The sequence below is a fragment of the Myotis yumanensis genome, unplaced genomic scaffold, assembly GCF_028538775.1.
Source record: "Myotis yumanensis isolate MYYU_CA2020_CCGP unplaced genomic scaffold, mMyoYum1.0.hap1 SCAF_15, whole genome shotgun sequence".
NCBI classification, from domain to species: Eukaryota; Metazoa; Chordata; class Mammalia; order Chiroptera; family Vespertilionidae; genus Myotis; species Myotis yumanensis.
In genome coordinates this window covers 7916227-7939474 of record NW_027223766.1, presented here as the reverse complement: position 1 = coordinate 7939474, position 23248 = coordinate 7916227, and the positions used below count along the sequence as shown (strand labels likewise).

General features: G+C 38.1%; 1 protein-coding gene and 1 pseudogene across 1 annotated transcript in view; one reads left to right on the top strand and one right to left on the bottom strand.

Annotated features, from left to right (window-relative positions):
• PRKDC (protein kinase, DNA-activated, catalytic subunit) overlaps window positions 1–23248 on the top strand; it is a 199887-nt gene that overhangs the window by 93662 nt on the left and 82977 nt on the right. The window contains exons 41-49 of the mRNA XM_070392843.1: window positions 398–605; window positions 4613–4791; window positions 6178–6346; window positions 6585–6650; window positions 7771–7843; window positions 8886–9034; window positions 16449–16586; window positions 17066–17185; window positions 22147–22290. Of these exons, the coding sequence (XP_070248944.1) occupies window positions 398–605; window positions 4613–4791; window positions 6178–6346; window positions 6585–6650; window positions 7771–7843; window positions 8886–9034; window positions 16449–16586; window positions 17066–17185; window positions 22147–22290 (1246 nt within the window). The remainder of the gene's footprint in view (window positions 1–397; window positions 606–4612; window positions 4792–6177; window positions 6347–6584; window positions 6651–7770; window positions 7844–8885; window positions 9035–16448; window positions 16587–17065; window positions 17186–22146; window positions 22291–23248) is intronic.
• LOC138993412 (protein kintoun-like) lies at window positions 20042–21779 on the bottom strand (annotated as a pseudogene).

Sequence of the window (23248 nt, the reverse complement as noted above, 5' to 3'; positions counted from 1 at the left end):
CACCCCACACCGGGGATGTGCCCACAACCAAGGTACATGCCCCCGACCGGAATCGAACCCGGGACCCTCCAGTCTGCAGGCCGACGCTCTATCCACTGAGCCAAAACAGTCAGGGCAGGGCTCAAATTCTTTTAGATGTTCTCCAAAGACCAGATTTGAGAGGAAATGAAAAAAATTCTTTTTCCTAATGCCTAAATTTGTCATGAAGATTTCTTGGTATGAGTAAAATTATATGATTTATGTACAAATGCTTTTTTATTACTTTTTAAAAATATATATGATATTTAAATGTTTTTTTCTAATTTGTAATCATTGGCAATTTGCTTATTGTGTAGTAGGCACTCCTTAAGTATTTGTTCAAAGCATACCTGCTTATATAATTTTCTTTTTTCCTCAGGAGTTCATGTGCCACACAATCCAGCCTTCTGGAAAGTGTATACAAAATGTTCAGGAAGGAGGACCTACTTTCAAGTAACACTCGCCAAGCATTTGTAGACCGTTCTCTTCTCACTCTACTATGGCACTGTAGCCAGGATGCTTTGAGAGAATTTTTTTGCAAAATTGTGGTGGATGCCACTGATGTGTTGAAGTCCAGATTTACAAAGGTATCATACATCTATTATTCATGAAATGTTAATAAGAATTCACAGGTCGCCCTGATCAATGTCATTAGAAACTGCCATGTGGGGGCTTCTGATCAAGATGGTGACATAGATAAATGTGGTCCTTGCATCCTCCCACAACTACATCAAAATTACAACTAAACTACAGAACAGCCACATTGAGTGTTCATCAATAAACGAATGGATAAAGACGAAGTGGTGCATATATACAGTGGAATATGACTCAGCCATACAAAAGAAAGAAATCTTGCCCTATTCAACAACATGGATGGACCTAGAGGGTATTGTGTTGAGTGAAATAAGTCAGACAGGGAAAAATACCATATGATTTCACTTTTATGTGGAATCCAAAAAAACACACAAAATAAACAAGCAGACCAGAAACAGACTCAGATACAGAGCGCTTTTTTTAAAATGTATATTTTTATTGATTTCAGAGAGGAAGGGAGAGGGATAGAGAGATAGAAACATCAATGATAAGAATCATTGATTGGCTGCCTCCTGCACGCCCCCCCTGGGAGGGATCAAGCCGGCAACCCCAGCACTTGCCCCCAACTGGAATCGAACCTGGGACCCTTCAGTCCACAGGCGGATGCTCTATCCACTGAGCCAAACCAGCCAGGGCGATACAGAACACTTTTGATTGTTGCCAGATAGGAGAGGGGTTAGAGGATGGGTGAAAAGGAGATGGGGTTAAGAAGTACAAATTGGTCGTTAGAGACTAGTCATGGGGATGTAAAGTATAGCCAAGGCAATTTAGTCAGTAACATTGTGATAAGTATGTATGGTGTCAGATGGGTACTAGATTTATTGGAGTGGTCACTTCATAAGTTATATAAATATCTAATTCACTGGCTTGTATACCTGGAACTAATATAATATTGCACATCAAGTGTAATTGAAAAAGAAAATACTATTTTAAAAAACTGCCATGTGTTCAGTCAAAGGGTTTCTCTTGCTCAAGGAGCATTATTTTTGCATTTAGATAACAACCTGTGGTTAAATCGGATCTCTGTTTGTTTCCTGTGGTAACAAATTACCACAAACGTGGCTTAGAACAACAGAACTTATTCTCTTAGTTTTGGAAGCCATAAACAAGAAATCAGTTTTATTGGGCTGAAATCAAGGTCTGGCCTGGGCTGTGCTTGCTTTAGAAAATCTATTCCTTGCCTCTTCCAGATTCCTGAGGCTTTTAGCAATCTTTGGCTTGTGGCTGCATTACTCCTATCTCTGCTTATATGGTCACATTGCCTCCTCCTTTTTGTCTAAACTCTCTCTCTCTCTGCCTCCATCTTATAAATATATCATTGCATTTAGGGCCCAATTACATAATCTCCTAATATCAGGGTCCTTTACTTAATTTCATCTGTATAATCCTTTTTTACTTCTGTAAAGTACAGATTCTAGGGATGGAACATGGATGTCTTTTAGGGCCTGTTATTCACCCTAACACTATACACCTGCCCAAATGTTTCCACTTGCCAAATAAGTTTATTCCATCCCAACATCCCCCAAAGTCTAAACGCATTACAGCATCAACTCTTTAGTGCAAAATCTCATTTAAATATTATCAGCTCAAAGTTCAAAACCTCATCATATAAATCAGGTATGGGTGGGATTCTGGGTATGATCCCCGTTGGGGCAAAATTCTATCTGTGGATCTGTGAAACTAGAAAACAGTTTGTTTCCATAATACAGTGGTGGGACTGGCATAGGATGATAATTATGGATATTCATATTCCAAGAACAGAAAATGGACGAAAGAAAGGAGTTAGTGTTTGAAAGCAATCTCAGAAGTCAGCAAGCCAGATGCTATTAGGTTTCAAGACCAGAAATCATGCTCTGTGGCCTGACGCTCTTCCCTCTGGACCAAAGTCTCCATCTTAGAGTTGTTTTTTTTTCCTTGAAGGGTAGCATATTCTCGCAGCTGAGTAGTTTTATCAATGTGTGTTCTTGCCTGTAGATTTTTTTTTCTCATTCCATCTCAGTGTTTCCTCTGGTATGCACTCAAAAACCTATGGCCATCTTACATGTCTGGAGATTTACTCCACAGATATTTGCAGGATAGTCTCATCTCTGTTTCTGGTCCATGAGTCACATGCTTGATTTTTTCAGCTTTAGTCAAAGATGTCCTTAGCCTTTTCTCCAGCGCACACTTTCCTAACAGTGAATCTTCTATGGTTAGCGTCTTTCACAATCTGGACAGGCAGAGAATTTCCCAAGTTATCAAGTTCTGGTTCTTTTTGCTTAACAGTTCTGACCTCAATTTATGTCTGTACCTCACATTTTATTAGAAGCATAAAGAAGGAACCAGGCAGCACCTTCAACAAATTTGTTTGTAAAGCTTCTTAGTTAACACATTGCAGACGGATCTTGAGAATTCTCGTGTTTTCTGTTCCTAAGGCTTGTGGCCAATCATGATATTGCGGGGTTGGGGGGTGGGGTAAGAGATCAAAGGACTTGTATGCATGCATATAAGCATAACCAATGGACACAGACACTGGGGGGTAGGGGAGGCTGGGGGAAGGTCAAGGGGGGGAAAAAGGAGACAAATGTACTACTCTTTGTAATATTTTAAGCAATAAAAAAAAAGTTAAAAAAAATTATTCAAAATGCAAAAAAAAGAGAAGATATTAGTTCGTAAGAAAATGTAATAAATAACTTCAAAATGCAATGGGTATTTAATTCTAAAGCGTGCCTTTAACATTTATGTAAAATGTTTTTTGTACTCGTTCAGTAGAAACTTATCTGGCCATTGGGTAACGCTAGCAATAAAACTACTGGTCCGCAATGTGTTAAATATTCAGTTGCATAGCTTATAAGTTCTGCTTTCTGCACAGCTATAGACTAGTATTTGACTAAGTTTTCTGACACTATTTAACCAGGATCTCGTTTCCTTCAGTTAGCAAAAATATGTTTCTTATTTCCTTTTGAGACCTCACCAGCAACTACTTAATGTCCGTATTTCTACCAAAAATATGTTTATCATGACTGAGATATTCCCTAAGACAATATTGGCTTTCTTTCCCATCTCTTCATTCCCTTTTGAGCCCTTACCACTAATGCCTTTAATGTCGATATTTCTACCAACAATCTCTACAAGTCAATCTAGGCTTTTTCTGTCAGCAGCCCCCAACTCTTAGTTCCAAAATGTGTTTTAGTTTTGTGAATCTGCTGTAGCAAATTACCATAAACTTGGAGGCTTAGAACAACAGGAATTTATTGTCTCACAGTTTTGGAGGCCAGAAGTCCCAAATCAGTTTCACTGAATCAAAGTCAAGGTGTGGAAAGGGCCACACTTGCCCCAGCAGCTCTGAGTACTCATTCCTTGCCACTTCCAGCTTGACTTGTGACTGCACTACTCTAGTCTCTGCCTCTATTGTCACTTTGATTTTCTTGCCTATCTTATCTCCTTCTATATCCCTCTTACTACATGTGGTTTTATTTGGGGTCCACATGAAAAATCCAGAATTATATCCCCATGTTAAGATCCTTAACTTAATCACATTTGCAAACTCATTTTTTTTTTTTTTGCCTTATGAGGTTTTATTCACATATTTCAGGGATTGGAGTGTGGATAACTTTTGGGGGTGGGAGACATTTAGAGTTTGCAGAATACTGTTGGGAATGTTGTAAATACCCAAATGGCAAATTGTTAATATACATAGTTGAAAATTCTGTTTTCAAATAATTGAATTTTCTGCTGCTATCATTATACCTTCAATAAGATTTTATGCAAAACTTGTATAGTCATACTCTAAGCTCAGTATTTGGACATTTTGCATTATTTTATGCTGCACTGAATATAACACATCAATATTTATATCCATGTTTTTTAGTCCCTGGGCTGTCTCTCATTGAAGTGATTTAACATCTTTGCTGGAATTACTTTCTATATAAAGGGCATTAAGTATTAAATTTGATATAGTCTGTAAAGTATTTTTCATGTTTGATAAGATCAAAGATAATTATTTGTTTCCTTTTCTTAGCTAAACGAATCTACCTTTGATACTCAAATCACCAAGAAGATGGGCTATTATAAAATATTAGAGGTGATGTATTCTCGTCTTCCAAAAGATGATGTTCACTCTAAGGAATCCAAAATTAATCAAGTTTTTCATGGCTCCGGTGTAACAGAAGGAAGTGAACTTACAAAGACACTTATTAAGTAAGGTTTTAGTTACTTTTATGTTGTATTTGATATAATATTTTTGATATATATTTTTATTCATATACATAATATGAATAAATTTTTTAAGTTTGTTAAATACTGAATTTTATAGTTTTCTTATTTTCAACCTTCTTAAATGGACTTTAGTTTGTTATTGAGTAACATACTTATGTTTTATAAAGAACAAAAATCTTTTTTTTAACTCTTTTTTCCTTTCAATTTAAACCTCAATAGCTTTATATCTTTTTAGTGATATCACATACAGTAAGAAGGAATTTGGTATATTTTATTATTTTCTATTATTTGAAATTAAAGGAGTGTTAAACTATTTTTTAAGCAGACATTTTACAAAACACAAAGTAATCAAATACATTTTCTTCAAAAACAGTCTTCTACTGAAGTTACTTCTTAGTAAATACTGAACACACACATTGATTGACATGTCCAATTTTGCATAATCAAAACAAGCATAGCATCCTTACTTTATCTTCTCAGTCTATGACAGGCCCATCCAAGTCTCATTTGCAAAACCAAGACTTGGGAGTTGTAGTTTATTCTTCCTTCACCTACATCCTATCAGTCACCAGTGGATTTTTATCTCCTCAGTATTCCCGAAACCACTGCCTTTATTTCATTCCCCTTCGCGCAGCCTTGTGGGGTCTGCTGTTCTTCGGTGAACACGCTAGTAGTCTCCTTCAAAATTATTCTCCCTGCTCCTAGGATTGTCTCTCTCAACTCTGATTGTTTAACTTCCCTGCCTAACACCCTTTTCAGGAACCTCATCTTCAGTAGCGGGGTTGACGAACTTTTTTTGCAAAGGGCCTGATAGTAACTATTTTTGCTTTGCGGACCATCAGTTGCAGCTGCTACCCCAAATCAACCATAAATAGCATGTAAACTAATGGGCATGGCTGTGTTCCAGTAAAGCTCCTTATGGCGGTGAGCTCTTCCGGGAATGCACCTTTCACTTGCTGCTAGCCACTGTTTTACATTCTGTCCTAGGAACACACCGTGCACTTTATCCCTTGTTATAAGCGACCCTCTTCTCTCTGCTTCTGCTGCCTGTGTATATTTCCCTTTGGCTAATTTATAATTTGAAACTCATATATTTTCTCTTAAAACATTTCTTCTTGGCTTCTTTTGCTGGACTGCTTTCTGTCCTCCTTACTTCCATTTCTTACCTTACTGTGCTTGTTGCTCTCTGCTTATTGCAGTGTGGTGAAATCCCGGGACAGTGACTTGCTCGTCTTCTAGTCCCAGGGCCTAGTACTCAGCTGGGCACAAACCTGAACTGAATTGAAGTCCTGTTGTCTGGCATTGTTGGACTTGAGCAGCGATTTCCTTATCACACGAATTAATTTTTAACCTGGATCTCTTCTGCAGACTGTGCTATGATGCGTTTACAGAGAACATGGCTGGTGAGAATCAATTGCTGGAAAGGAGAAGACTGTACCATTGTGCTGCCTACAACTGTGCCATTTCTCTTATCTGCTGTGTCTTTAATGAATTAAAATTTTACCAAGGTTTTCTGTTTAGTGAAAAACCAGAAAAGGTAGGCCTTTCCTGATGTGTTTAATACTGCTATCATTATAGGATTTCAAAAGTTAGATTACATCAATTAAAGTTATATCATAATTTGCACCTTCCTATAAAGCTGTAGATGTAGTTCTTTGAGTTCCTCATATGTATAAAGCTGAAGTGCTTCTCCATGAATTACTAATTTTGTAGTAACATCAGTAGTAAGGATCTCCACCACTCAGATATTTTTCTGCGATCCTTTGAATTCACAGAACTTGCTTATCTTTGAAAATCTGATAGACCTGAACCGCTGCTATACATTTCCCGTGGAAGTGGAGGTAAGTGAAATTTTTCAATGGTGTTTCTAAGTTAAAAAACTTACCAAGTGCTTATACAGGAAAATATGTATTATGCTGAACATATTAAATTGCAGTATTCAGATCTGCTTGGAACTACAAACACTGGCACTTTCAAGTAGTTCCACCTGAGGTACAATCTCAGGCAACTGCAACGAAATTCATCAAACTTACTTTTCCCTTTCTCGGCTGGTAAAAGAAAGACAGTGCCAATAAAAGAAGCTGTTAGGACATATCCCAGAAGTTGTTTTCTGAGTAAATTCCTCTGGTCAATGAAATTGAGATCCATTTGGATACAGAATTATGACCCTCTGGCCCTGCTTGTGTTTATTTGGCAGGGTAATGAGGGTGCCATGAGAAGTCATGGGGATAATTGCAAAATTTGCTCTGGCAAATGTGACCAGCTTGATTTTAGCCAAGCTCAGTTTGATACACCCCCTTAAGCAGTTGATGGAAAGGTGGTGCCTGCAGTCTTTCCCAGCCCTGTGGAAAAATGACGTTGGCAGAGAACCAAAGCTCATGCACCGCGTGCTAACGGACAGAGCTGTGCCAGGAGCTGTCATTCGCGTCTCTTCACAGCTGCTGACCGCAACCATGTCTTAGGGTTCACGAGTTCACATAAGTGGTTGCTTCCTGCCTTGTGCCCTTTTGGAATAAGACTGGAAACTTCTTTCTAGACATACGTTCCAAGAACTAAAACAAAAAATAACAGCAGTAGTTTATTAAGCAAGCGCCTGCTGTGTATGACTTCTGAACTTGACAACCGCACTGTAAGGTGCTATGACGTATCAGAACCATTGAGGAAACGGGCTCACAGGTCAAGTACAGACTATTGGTAATCCAGGCTTGTGGCTATAAGAGCTTAGCAAATACTGTCCCAGAGCCCAGAAGGCATGTGCTTCTCCGGGGCTCTGGGAATCTGTGGAAAGAGCTTTTCTGAAGGGGTACTCACCTGTCTTTTTTTGTGGATATTGTTTAATAATTTTAAATTTGATAAAAGTTTTGTTTAAAAATTACTTTTTTGCTAGATTGCTACTAACATAGAAAACAGGTGGCCATGTTTCTAAAAAGTCTTAAATTGTGTATTTGATTTGCCTAATAGGTTCCTATGGAAAGAAAGAAAAAGTACATTGAAATTAGGAAAGAAGCCAGGGAAGCAGCAAATGGGGATTCAGGTAGGATGTTTTCAAAATAAGGAGAAAGATTATAATGGTTGATATTTGTTACATAATAGAAAAATACCTTAAATACCCCAAAACATTGAAATTCAGTTTGAAAAAATTTTAAGTGGTGAGTGGAATTCTATCTTGAAATAAATGCAATTAAACTAAACTTTAACTGCATAGAAGATCTCTAAGTGGCCTCAGGAGGCTCAGATAGGTACACTTTAGTGCAAGATTGGCTTGATATTTATTTGTTTGAATATGGATTATATTATTTAGATATATTTAGAAATCTCTGTGTAAAATACAACTTCCATCCTGCTACACCTCACATTAGCTCCCACCGCCCTCAGGACAGAGCTGTCCGAGGCCCTGACTTCCCCGTCACTCTACTTTCTGCTCATTCCTCTCTAGCAGCCTGGCCCCCTGCCTGTGCCTGTAGGCACTGGGCTCACTTTTGCCTCCGGGCATTTGCATGTATGTTCCCTCAGCCTGAAATAACCTTGGCCCCAGATATCTACCTGGATTATGACCTTTTGTTTAATGCCAACTCCTGAAGGAAGTTCTCCCTGGCCTCCCTATGTAAGATGAACCCTCTCTCCACATACACTTTGTTTTGATTTTCTGCTTAATTTTCCTGCATAGCTTTGCTTTCTTGACTTGAGGATAAAATTTGGATCAGTTTCCCAAATTCCTTACATATTTAGGATTAGTTATTTTTCATTAGTATCTTTTCCCACATTTATACTTCCTTTCATGGGCAAAATGTACATTGTTAAAATTTTAAATGCAAATAATCTTAATATAGCTAAAAATTGGATCTAGTTTAACTTAATTTCTTTGTCCATGACAGAAGATAACTAGTCAATAATGAGAAAAGCAGAAGGGATCTTTGCCCCATTTCCTTTTTGCTTTGTTAATCTGGATAATGAGTTGAGAATCATAGGGGTGATGAAAGCCTTAGTTGACGGTATCCCTTAATATTAACTGAGCTTCAAAAGATGCATTTCTTACTATACTTGAATAATATGTTTTCTTTTTACTTATATTTCAGGTGTTCCTCATTACATATCTTCCTTGTCATACTTGGCAGACAGTAGTCTGAGTGAGGAAATGAGTCAATTTGACTTCTCAACTGGAGTTCAGAGCTACTCATACAGTTCCCGAGACCCTAAGTCTACCATTGGTCATTTTCGAAGACAGGTGATCACATTTTATATATTAAAGAATATTGTTAGCATTTGTAAAGGAAGAGAGGCTGTGTTGTTAACGTAGGAAGCCGCTCTCCATCAGTAGGCTTCAGAGACTAGTATTAGTTTGGAGAATTTTCTAAGCCCAGCCTGTCTTCCTGCAGACACAGCAATTTGATTCCATCACCACAGCAAGGAAGGCTCTCTCCCAGGCTTACTCACCTTAGCCAGCCTCTGAGGCTAATGCTTCAAGTGAGAACCGCATTTAAGGATTTCCAGTGAGAAAGATAACTGCCATCGAGACTCAAATGTTCACACTGATAGGACTGTTGCCATCTCTTTGGAGAGATTGAAGAAGCTCTTCCAATATTTACTGTTACCAAACAGAGATAACTGAATGCACTGATATTCACAAGTGGTAGCTTAATTCTTAAAGAGTAAATTCTTGGTGACAAGGGCATAGAATATGGAATGATTTTGATTATTATTTTTTAGAAGCAGAATTCAGTTTTTTTCCTGTGTTGGTCCCAGCAACTTATAACAGTTTCCTTCACATCCTCATTTACTAAGTATTTCCTACACCTCAAGTTGGTGTTGTTTTTGTTTTGTTTTTCTTAGCTTGGATTAATCTCACTCTTTTTTTTTTTTTTTATATTATTGGCTATATTATTATTTATTTTTTATGCCAGGAAAATTGGGCTAATTTCAAGGGATTTTAGCATAGTTTCTATTTTGTCTAGAATTAACTCATTTTTTAATATCTCCTAAAATTTCCTCTAGTTTTTTTTCAGACTTGCTCTAAACATCTAACATATTGCCAGCATTCTTTTTTTTTATTTTATTGCTTAAAGTATTACAAAGAGTATTACATATGTCTCCTCCCCCGCCCCCCCCCCCCCCCCGGCCCTTGACAATCCCCTGGCCTCCCCTACCCCCCCAGTGTCTTATGTCCATTGGTTATGCTTATATGCATGCATACAAGCCCTTCGGTTGATCTCTTACCCCCTCTCCTGCCCCCCAACCCTCCCCGGCCTTCCCGCTGTAGTTCGACAGTCTGTTCGAGGCAGCTCTGCCTCTGTATATATTTTTGTTCAAAAGTTTATTATGGTCTTTATTGTCCATAAATGAGTGAGATCATGTGGTATTTTTCCTTCTTTGACTGGCTTATTTCACTTAGCATAATGCTCTCCAATTCCATCCATGCTGTTGCAAATGGTAAGAGTTCCTTCTTTTTTACAGCAGCATAGTATTCCATCGTGTAGATGTACCACAGTTTTCTAATCCATTCATCTACTGATGGGCACTTAGGCTGTTTCCAGATCTTAGCTATGGTGAATTGTGCTGCTATGAACATAGGGATGCATAGATCCTTTCTGATTGGTGTTTCTGGTTTCTTGGGATATATTCCTAGAAGTGGGATCACAGGGTCAAATGGGAGTTCCATTTTTAGTTTTTTGAGGAAACTCCGTACTGTCTTCCATAGTGGCTGCACCAGTCTGCATTCCCACCAGCAGTGCACGAGTGTTCCTTTTTCTCCACATCCTCTCCAGCACTTGTCCTTTGTTGATTTGTTGATGATAGCCATTCTGACAAACCTCTAGCCAGACTCACCAAGAAGCAAAGAGAGAGGACCCAAATAAACCAAATCAGAAACGATAGAGGCGAAATAACAACAGACCCCACAGAAATACAAATGATTGTTAAAAAATACTATGGACAGCTCTACTCCAACAAACTAGACAACCTGGAGGAAATGGACAAATTCCTAGAAAAATGCAACATTCCAAAACTCAATCAGGAAGAATCTAAAAATCTCAATAGGCCAATAACTATGGAAGAAATTGAAGCAGTCATCAAAAAGCTTCCAGCAAACAAAAGCCCAGGACCAGATGGCTTCACAGGGGAGTTTTACCAAACATCCAAGGAAGAACTAAAACCTGTCCTCCTCAGACTACTACAAAAAATTCAAGAGGAAGGAACACTTCCAAGTTCATTCTATGAAACCAGCATCACTCTAATACCAAAACCAGGTAAAGACAACACAATGAAAGAGAATTACAGGCCAATATCCCTCATGAACATAGATGCCAAAATCCTCAATAAAATCTTAGCAAATCAGATCCAGCAGTACATCAGAAAGATCATACACCATGACCAAGTAGGATTTATCCCAGGGATGCAAGGATGGTACAATATTTGCAAATCAATAAACGTGATACACCACATAAACAAATTGAAAGAAAAAAACCACATAGTCATATCAATTGATGCAGAAAAAGCGTTTGACAAAATTTAACACCCATTTTTGATAAAAACTCTCAGCAAGGTGGGAATAGAAGGATCATACCTCAACATAATAAAAGCCATATATGACAAACCCACAGCCAACATCATACTCAATGGACAAAAACTAACACCGTTTCCCCTAAGAACAGGAACAAGACAGGGATGCCCACTCTCACCACTCCTGTTCGACATAGTACTGGAAGTATTAGCCATTGCAATTAGACAAGAAGAAGAAATAAAAGGCATCCAAATTGGAAAAGAAGAAGTAAAACTGTCTTTATTTGCAGACGACATGATATTATACATACAAAACCCTAGAGACTCCATCAAGAAACTACTAGACTTAATACATGAATTTGGCAAAGTAGCAGGATACAAAATTAACCCCAAGAAATCTGAGGCATTTCTATACACCAATAGTGAACTTGCAGAAAGAGAGGCTAAAAAAACAATCCCATTTACCATCGCACCAAAAAAATTAAGCTACCTAGGAATAAACTTAACTAAAGAGGTAAAAGACCTCTACTCAGAAAACTACAGGACGTAGAAAAAAGAGATAGAGGAAGACATAAAGAGATGGAAGAACATACCATGTTCTTGGATTGGTAGAATCAACATCATTAAAATGTCCAAACTACCCAAAGCAATCTATAAATTCAACGCACTTCCCATTAAAATACCAACAGCATATTTCACAGACCTAGAACGAACTCTCCAAAAATTCATCTGGAATAAAAAAAAGACCCCGAATAGCTGCAGCGATCCTGAGAAAGAACAAAGTAGGTGGGATCTCAATACCAGATATCAAGCTGTATTACAAAGCCACTGTTCTCAAAACTGCCTGGTACTGGCACAAGAACAGATATATAGATCAATGGAATAGAATAGAGAGCCCCGAAATCGGCCCAAACCAATATGCTCAATTAATATTTGACAAAGGAGGCAAGAACATACATTGGAGTCAAGATAGTCTCTTCAATAAATGGTGTTGGGAAAATTGGACAGATACATGCAAGAAAATGAAACTAGACCACCAACTTACACCATACACAATAATAAACTCAAAATGGTTAAAGGACTTAAATATATGACGGGAAACAATAAAAATACCAGAAGAATCCAAAGTTAACAAAATCTCAGACATATGCCGAAGCAACTTCTTCTCCGATACAGATCCTAGGGCATTGGAAACTAAAGAGAAAATAAACAAATGGGACTACATCAAAATAAAAAGCTTCTGCACAGCAAAAGAAACCATCAACAAAACAACAAGAAAGCCCACTACATGGGAGAACATATTTGCCAATGTTATCACTGATAAGGGTTTAATCTCCAATATTGATAGGGAACTCATACAACTCAACAAAAGGAAGATAAACAATCCAACCAAAAAATGGGCAAAGGACCTAAATAGACACCTTTCAAAAGAGGACTTTCAGAAAGCCAAGAGACATATGAAAACATGCTCAAAGTCACTAATCATCCGAGAGATGCAAATCAAAACAACAATGCGGTACCATCTCACACCTGTCAGAATGGCTATAATCTCACTCTTTTCCATTCATTCAAAGAGAAGACATACCATGTGTTTATTTCCCCTCCTCTGCCCCTCACCTGTTTCTTTCTCTCTCTGTACTCTCACCTATTAATTTTCTTTACCAGACTTTCAGAGTCTGTGTATGTTCCAAAGTTTTATTTTATCATCTATCGCAGGGGTGGGGGAACATCCGGCCTGCAGGTCGTACAAGGCCAGTGAAGGGGTGAGTTAATTAAATGTTTGACCAAACACAACAGGCTAACTTTTTAAGTTGATAATTTTATATGGCCCGAGAATGATGTTATAAATATCCAAATGGCCCTTGGCAGGAAAAAAGGTTCCCCACCCTTGATCTATGACATTCCTGTCTACATCCCGATCGGAACTCATTCTTCAACATTCCTTTATGACTGTGCTAGCCTTCCTGAAAATGATCTGTTTGGATATTGCAGGCAGGCAGTACATCACCTGTGTGTGCCCTTTGTCCATCTTTCTTATTATCCTTTACTTTTTAAAGTGACATGCTGCTTTTGAGTTTGAAACCATTTTTAGCATAGGTAATAGTTACAACACAGAGACATCCCTCAGGATCTGCCTTGTGTCAGAAGGATCCAGACCAGGACCAGCCGGTAGCTCCCCTGTAGTACAATGCCCCTCACTTAGTGTTTGTCCAACACTTCCTCACAAGTAGACTAGGAACTTTGGCAGGGATATGACAGAGCATTGCTGTGTTATCGTTTGGGGGAGGGGGTGGCTATCATTCCTAATCCTACTTTTCACCCACTAGTTTTTAGCAGTCATTGATGTATCTTCCCTGAATCAGTTATTGCTATGCTGGTTACAAAATGGTTATTTTCTTCTTCCATATTTATTAGTTGGCCTTCTACCACAGTGAAGAGCTTTCTCTTCTCCCCATTTATTTTGTTTTAATTTTTATCAGCATGATCTGCATTCTTACCTTGTTCAGTGGGTTATAATTTACCTTGATGCCGAATTGTCCCAAGGTTGGCCAATGGGAGTACCTCCTGCTGGCTTCTTTGTCATTCTTTGGTCACCTCCTTACTTGCTGGCATAGGAAATGTTCACAGGTGGTCTAATTCTTCCCCTGCCTCAGCCTTGGAGTGGGCTGTCTCTCTAGGGAGCCTGGTTCCTGTGGGTGGAGAACAGCAGAAAACTGCTTACAAGTCTTCTCATGGGCAGAGATAGGAACCATGTCACACACCTGTGCACGTAATAGGCACACACATGCATATCATACGCTCCCACCTGGTTCTCATCCAGGGTTCCTTCAAATTTTTGTCCATTCCAGTTCCTCTGACATGCACTACTTCACTCCCTCTTCCCCTTGACCCCTAAGTCCTCTTCCATACACTGACGCATACCTGGAGTGGGCCTTGAACTACAAGGTGGATACCCCACTCTCCTCCTCCCCTGTCTCCCTAGATATTGCCAGCAACTTTTTCCCTACTCTGATCTGCCCGTGGTTTTTTGCCTGAGAAGGAGGGAGGGAGCAGTGATGTGTTTTTAAAGTTGAGTTTGTGTTTTATGTTGCACCCTAGGGTTGGTTTCTTTTTTTTTTTAATGAATACTTCAAAGGGGAAGCCATTCATTAGTTCTTTCACCAAGATAATGCCATACATCTGTGGTTGGGCAATAAAAAAGTGTGACTTTGCTCTGGCTGTTGTGGCTCAGGTGGGCATCCCATGCACTGAAACGTCATTGGCTTGATTCCTGGTTAGGGAACATGTCTGGGTTGCGGGTTTGATCCCCAGTTGGGACACATGCAGTAGGCAGCCAGTCTATGTTTCTCTCTATACCTTTCCCTCTTCCTTCCTCTCTCTATTATGGCTTCATTGTCACTTACATCAGAGCATCTTGGGTTCACTCCTCATGCCTTCTGTCTGATCGAAAGACCTGAGTCTTTAGTTTTAGATCTATCCAGCCCTTGTGAGCAGCATGTTGAGATAGAATTATTCTGAGTAAAAATCATTGTTGATTAGATCTGAATACAGTCAAATGTCATGATTAACTCCTTTGACATCTTACCAGGTCTGTGGAAAGAGGGACATTGAGATTTCTGTGATTGATTTTATGGCTTACTGAACAGTGTTTTTTTCTTGTTTCATGTAACTCCAATCTATAATAATAAAAGTGTAATATGCTAATTAGTGCAGACAGCCAAACGACCTTCCGGACGACCTTCTGGACAACCTTCCAGATGAAGCCGGGGCTGCGAGGGCCAAGCCCCTTGCACGAATTTCGTGCATCGGGCCTCTAGTTGTGTATAAAATTTTCTGTTACAATGTTATTTACTCCTGTTACTGAAATACAATACTACTCCCGGTCATTTCTAAAACCTCAATTTACAGAAAATATCCATTATCTTTGGGAAGGAGTAGATAGTGGACTCAATGGTTGTAAGGGAGCACATTTTCAAATACTCTCCATCTTGGAAAGTGACCTTCTGGGATAGTTCCTGCCACTAGGACAGACAGCATTACATTTGTCTAGGGCCATTTTTATTCCTCTTTCTACTCAATCTCTGTAAGCACTTGGTAGCCCCAAGCTGACTTTTAGCTGTCCAAAAATGTCCTCTCAGGATTTCTCAAGTCTTTTTTTCCTGGAAGTGATCTGTGCTGGAAAACATCCCAGACAGATTGTTTAGCCTCCGTGTGTGTGTGTGTGTGTGTGTGTGTGTGTGTGTACACGTGCACGCACATGTACGTGTATGTATGTATGAATGAAATTTACTGAATGTGTATGTCAAACCTCAATTCATCATTACATGTAAAAAATGATTATCACTGCTGTATTTTCTCAGAGATTTTATGATCAAGAATTGCATAAGCCCCAGCTAGGGGGCTTGGTTGGTAGGAGCATTGTCCCATACACCAAAAGTTTGCTGGTTCTATGCCTGGTCAGAGCACATACCTAGGTTCCAGGTTTGATTCCTGGTCAGTGCATGTATGGGAGGCAACCGATCGATGTTTCTCTCTCTCTCTTTCCCTTCCTCTCTCTAAAGTCAATAAAAAATATATCCTTGGGTGAGGATTAAAAGAAAAAAAGAATGGTTTAAAAGTTTTGTTCTATTGATTACAATTTTAAGGCAAATTAAGGACTTTACAAAGATTTTCAGAGAAAAATTTTTTTTCAGATTATTGAGAAAAAATAGGTAAACATTATCTTAATGATACTTTAATATTTAATAGCTTCACTTTCTCCATAAAGTGACACTTAATCATGAGACTATTGCTCTCAAGGTGGTGAGGGTTCTGAGGCCTTGAATACACACAGATTTGTAAAAATCTTAGTGTTTCTACAAAGCAGCATATGTCTGTATATACGCTGTGACCTGAGTGTGACCTCAAGGGAGTGACCACATAGGCAAGGCATAGAGGGGAAATAGAATGTAAGGAAGACATGAGGTTCTGTTTATTTTTTAGTTGTTTAATAAGAAAACATACCAAGTGTATTTGATATTATTACCAAATTATCATTGTTACCTAAGTGTGTATTTCATGATATTGCCCAAAAAGTCAGAATGTCTTGTACACTGAAATTTTAACAGTGTGCTCTACATAATCGGAGTCTTACCTTTCTGTAGGAGCATAAAGACCCCATGATCCAAGATGATATCCTGGAGTTAGAGATGGATGAACTCAATCAACATGAATGCATGGCAACTATGACAGCCCTGATTAAGCACATGCAGAGAAATCAGATCCTACCTAAAGGAGAAGAGGTCTGTCTTTCTTCAGTATCTTACATTGTCTCACTTCATTATATTCATTGATGTCACATAAGAATGGACATTTAGCCCTGGCCAGTGTGGCTTGGTTGGTTGGATGTCGTCCTGTACACTGAAAGGTTACGGGTTTGATTCCCGGTCAGGGTGCATACCCAGGTTGTGGGTTTGATCCCTGGTTGGGGTGGGTAAGAGAGGCAACCAATTGAAGTTTCTCTCTCACAGCAATGTTTCTCTCTCTTCCTCCTTCTCCTCCTTTCCTCTCTAAAATCCGTAAAAGCATGTCCTCAGGTGAAAAGTAAAAAAAAAACAACACACAAAAAAACATTTAATATCACAGACTAAAACCAAATTCCATATCAAATAAACATGATTTTTGCCGTTCATCTTTTACTTTGTCATTGTTATCTCATAATATCAAAATATGAAGTTATTTTAGTCTACTTTTGAAGGTAATTTTGAATGTATCATTTCAGGGTTCAGTGCCAACACATCTTCCTCCTTGGATGAAATTTCTTCATGATAAACTAGGAAATCCATTGGTATCATTGAATATTCGTCTCTTCTTAGCTAAGCTTATTATTAATACAGAAGAAGTAAGTCATTTATTATTTCTTTAAATATTCTTTGCAATTATATGCCTCTTCTTTAAAAAGCCCACAACAGCCCGGCTGGCTTGGCTCAGTGGTTCAGCATAACCTATGAACCGGGAGATTGTGGTTTGATTCTGGTCAGGGCATATGCCCAGGTTGTGGGGTTGATCCCTGGTGGGGTTGTGCAGGAGGCAGCCAATCTCTCTCATCGTTGATGTTTCTATCTCTCTCCCTCTCCCTTTCCTATGAAATCAATAATATATACATATATATATATAGATATATATATATATCTATATCTATATCTATATATCTATATATATATATATATATATGTATTCAGGTCACATATATATAAAAATAAAATAATAAAAATAAAAAGCCCATACCAGCCCAGCCGGTGTAGCTCAGTGGTTGAGCATTGACCCATGTACCAAGAGGTCCCTGGTTTAAATCCCCATCAGGGCACATACCCAAGTTCTAGGCTCCACTCCTAGTCCCCAGTAGGGGGTGTGCGGAGGCTGCCAATGTATGTTTCTCTCTCATTGATGTTTCTATTGCTCCCTTTCCCTTCCTCTCTTTCTAAAAATAAATAAAAAACATTTTAAAAAACAAAAATTTTTAAAAATCCCTCAACAAAGAAAGATGTTCTCTGAATAAATTAACCAACCATATTTATTTATTTGCTCAACATCATTCTTTTATCATTTTCTTTTTAAACATGTAAGTTAACTTCTATTGAGATAGAAGTGATCTTTTTATAAGTATGTGTGTGGACAACTTTCTGATGGCTGCCAGCCTTCTTTGTTGTAGTAGCAAAGAAGGTGGTAAAATTACTCCTGTTAACTCTATGCGAAAAACAACTGAGTCTCTTAGATAGTTGCTGAATTTGTCATTTGGTCTCCAGGTAGCACTGTGTTAGGGAGGAGCATCTTCCACCAGTGGAGTTAGGTGAGATTTTTAAGAGAGCCCGTGAGTTACGTGTTGTAAAGTAGCAGTGGGAGTTTACATTCTGCTTAGAAGCAGCAGTATGAGCAGAGATAGCCCCTGAGAGAGCCAAGCATGCCTGCTCTGACGCACAGACCAGGGGCACATGGGACAGACAGTATGAGTGGCATGGTTACACGTCTGAGCGGCAGGCAAGCTGAGCCAGGCCTTCGGGTCCATACAAGGACCTCGCTCATTCGTTGAGCGGTAGGGAGCCACTGAAGGGTGCTAAGTAGGCTGACTTGGTCCACTTGGCCCCACAGAAAGTCCTTCTAGTCAGCACTGCAGATGTGAGGGCCATGGGGCTCTAAGGAGGTGGTTGAGAAGGCTGACCTGAGACTGCGCAGAGCCTGTTCCTCAGGGTCGTGCTTAATTCCTAGCTCCTGCGGCTACTACAACAGGTACCACAAAACGATGGCTTAAACAACAGAAACTGAAGCCAGAGTTCACGATCAGAGTGTTGGTAGGGCTGATTCTTTTTTCTTTTTTTATAATAAGATATTTCATGTTCCAGCGCCAGCTTTATTTTAACTGAAATCATAATTTTTAAAAGGACAGATACAGTAGATAATAGGAAACAGGCTTAAAATTTACTCCCATTTTTAATGTAGAAGTTTCCCTTAACAGTATACGATTCCATTCAACCCAAAATTATAGACTAATTTCTGTGTAGCTATTACAGTTAGTCATTTCAATCTACGAAAATTGTATATTAAGTGGACATTTTCAAAGTTATTGACTCAAATCAAAATTCATGTTAGAATTGAAAAATGCACCTGGTCATCTAAGTTGGGGCAAATAGTTCTCTTGTTTTGTGATCTAGCTACATTTATACTGTCCTCAGCCCAGTCTCTTCCAGACTTCATCAGGATTATAAATGTAAAGAGTACCAGCTTTTGGTGCTCTGATCTGACCTCCTCAGTTCAAAGGACTAAAGATATTAGGTAATTTCCAGGTCTAAGTTAAGGCCAGAAGTTTAAATTGGTAGCTGTTTTTGGAACAGATGCATCAGCTCATGGTCTTTGGGGTCAGAGATGAGGTCAGCAGATATTTTCCTTTCTATGTTTCCTTTCATGCTGTCCTAAACATTTTTGTGAGAAAAAATCTATTAGGATTTTCTTCTGACCTCAGATACAAATACTGTTCCACAAAATTAATAACAGCCACAGATTCATTACCTGCTGCCTTCTTAAAGTCATTACTAAATAACCTGTCTTAAATATATATATTTTTTTCTATGATAGATGAGAACAGTAAAATAGAGTTGAAGCAAAAATACTAAATTTCATTCAGTGTATTTGTATTATAATTATTTGAATTACTAATTTTGCTTAGTAAAGTTCTTTCATCTCTTAGAATCTCTATTTCAAGCATAAATACACCTTTTTTAGTGATATTTCTAAACAGTTTTGAGATTTTGTCCCCCTTACAAATGCAGCTCATATTTCTAGTTAGATTCTTGAGAGTTCTTTTTGTGACAGACATAACTTAGTATCTTGAAACCTTATTAAAGTGTAATGATAAATAAAATAAGCCAAAAACAACAGAGAAGTAAGTATATACAGGTTATATTAAAACTAAATGTTTAACTCTCAGAACGAAATCTCTCAGAGGAATCACAAAACTTATCTCCCTAATTAAGGAAGCTGTATAAACTCTACATGCAAAAAGATATCTCCAGTTTCCCCATTAGAATCAAAATTGCAAATTTTAATTTCTTGAATAGTTTTTAGAGAGTAAATGGAAAACCTATTTTAAATCCAAAATATACTTTCTTAAATATCTTTGGTTTTAAGGTAGTAGTTTACAGAAATAGAATTTAAGTCCAAAAATGTTCTGCTCTTAACCTTTAAATTCTGAAGTTATATAGACTTAATCCAAGTCATACAGCAAAGAATTCTGAAAACTGAATGCACACTGAGTCGCATGATCTTTAATATTTAATAATCGGCACACTACCATCCTGTATATTGGTTTCTTTTATGTTATCAAAACCAGGTGTATTCTGAACTGTTAATTTTTCCTCTTCAGTTATTACTGGTTCTTTTAAATGATCTTTCTCCTCATTTGAGTAAACAGCACCTTTTTCTTTTACAAATTCAGGTTCCATTTTTGACTCAGGTTGCTAAGATTTTCCAAATAACGTTTGGGACACATCAAGAGACTGTTGCAGGTATTCAGCTGAACCACAGCTGTCTATTTCTAGTACTTTAACTGGTACAGATGAATCAGAATCAGTTGTTGAGGTGGTAGGATGTTCTATATTTTCTTTTTTAGTTGATGACTTCCTTGGTTGACTTTTTCTTCCTTTCCATGAAGCAGTTCAGAGTTACTGGGTTGGTTCTTTCTGAAAGTTGTGAAAAACAAACTGTTTCAGGGGTCTCTCCCGGCGTCCAGTGGCCCCCGGTATTTCTCAGGATGTAGACGGTGTTCTCTGTGGGTTTTCAAATTGTCCCCTCTCTGTGTCTGTTTCTTGTGTACCCATTTACCCTTTCAGTAAGGACACTGACATTGGATAATCTTCAAAGATCCTATTTCTAAGTAAGGCCACACTTAGAGGTGCTGGGAATTAGGACTGCAACATTCTTTCTGGGGACTGAGTTCAACCCCATCACACTCAGGTCACATGATTTCTAGCTCCCATTCCTGTAAGTGCTGACTTGATGTCTAGCAAACAAGGAACTGGTGTTTTGAATGATTTCTTGGGAGGCTGGGTGTGGGTGCATGGTTTGACGAGCAAACCTGCTGAATTTGTTCACACGTGTGGATATGAGGTACCTCTGAGATATCACTGGGTGATTTCCCAGAGTGTCATATGAATCTGAAGTTCAGGAATTATCCGGGCAGTGGTTTTCAGGAGATGTTCAAGACAGTCTATTGTCTTATGGAAGAAAGATTAGAACTTGTATTTACATTTTAAAAAATTTCAACCTTGAAATTTAGCTATTAGTTATATTTTAATAATAGAGTGAAGAACTTTGTATTTATAATTTACAAATAAACCAGTAGGCATACATAGAAAGTGTTCAAACTTTTTGTATAAATGGGGGTGCATAAATAAAAAAGACTTGAGACTGCATAGATTTAAGCTGTGAGAGTAGGTGAGGAATTTTTGAGAAAACACTTTAAATATATATATATATTTTTTTTAATATATTTCTTTATTGATTTCAGAGAGGAAGGGAGAAGGAGAGAGAGATAGAAACATCAATGATGAGAGAGAATCATTGATTGGCTGCCTCCTCCACACCCCCTACTGGGGATCGAGCCTGCAACCCGGACATGTGCCCTTGGCCGGAATCGAACCTGGGACCCTTCAGTCCACAGGCTGACGCTCTATCCACTGAGCCAAGCCGGCTAGGGCAAGAAAACACTTTTTAAAAAAAGAAGGTGGCAAAGGTCAAGATAGATAGCTTGAATCATACTTTAATCTGTTATTTTGCATCCAAATAGCATTCTCTTGCAATTTCTAAAATAAATAGAATTTAGTATAGAGATACATTTTATTTAGATTTGAGTCTTGAGTATATGAAGTCTTCCATAATATAGGATGAAATGGGGAAAAAATAGCCATACACATGTAACTAATCTGCATAATCTCATTTTCCATATACCCTATGCATTGGCATAAAATAAAATTATAATTCTCTAGAGCTGAATATTATTCAGATACGACAAGGTTGATACAGAATACGTTCATTTTGATTTATCTCAGCATAGTTATATCAGAAAGGTTTGAAGCAAAGAAGACATCAATAGCAAATTGACTTCCATTGAATTGTGGTTTTGCGGGGTGACGAGAGAATTCAGCAGAGAATCTGACCTATTAAGCAGGATAATTGTTGGAATTTACATCTGTTTTGGATTTAAGTCAAGTCATAATATATAATTTTAACTGATGGAGTATATGTTTCTGGATTAATATTTTGGTTATTGAAAACAATCCTTTGATATATGGCTTTTAAATTCTCTTTTAGGTCTTTCGCCCTTATGCGAAGTACTGGCTCAGCCCCTTGCTGCAGCTGGTTGTTTCTGAAAATAACGGAGGAGAAGGAATTCACTATATGGTGGTTGAAATAGTGGTTACAGTTCTTTCATGGACAGGAATAGCTACTCCTCTAGTAAGAATGGATACATCTTTTATGTACTAGTAGTAATATATCAGTTCTTTGTTGATATCTTAAATAGAGCATATAATAAGTAATTCAAGCTCCCCTTAATGACTTAGAGTCATCATTTTTAGCATTAATTTTTGTACTGCTATACTAAACGGCCTCACCCTGCTTTCGTTCTCTTTCTTTTGTCTACTTCTGATATTCCCCTGATCTTTTATTTTTAAGCTATCAGATGTTTGTATTTTGTGTTGCTTTTACCCGCAAGGAGTTTGGAAACTAGATCATTGGTTTATTAAAAGTATGAGAAATAAATGTTGTAGACTTCTTCTGTGATGAAAGTCCCTGAATTTTTTGGCACTTGTTTTGCCAGTCTATCTGCTTCCAGAGTGTTGACTGTGACCTATAATGGCTGAGATTGCTCAACAAGTGACTGTGAGATGAGTGGCAGTTTTATACTGCAGCCTGTGGCGTTCACCAGATTTGTGGGTGCTGGAGCTCTGCCCATTCATTTGAAAACATTGGCACTAATAATGTATAAGAGTTTTCATGTAAGGATATCCTGGAAACAACACTTATTAAATATAATAATGTATATAGAGCTTACACATGTATTTAGATGTGCCTCTCTCATTTCAAAGTAAACTAAATTTTAGATTTCCTATCTTTAATATGATGAAATAACTTATAGTCTGCTTACTAACATGAAAAAATTAAGTGAATATTTATTTTAACTTAAACCATTGGAAAAGATTGATTTAACTATTAGGAGCTCAGCTAATCTTGAAAGAGCTGAATTGTGTAGGTGTCAGAATACTGATAAAAGCAACAGGGAGCCAAATTGAAAGTTACAGTGAAGCCTTTTATAAAAAAACCTCATTGCAATAGTATATGCAAAAGGCTAAAACTAGAGGAAGCCCTGACTCTCTTGTTCCATTTTACCCCCTGGAGCCAGCATATTAGTCAA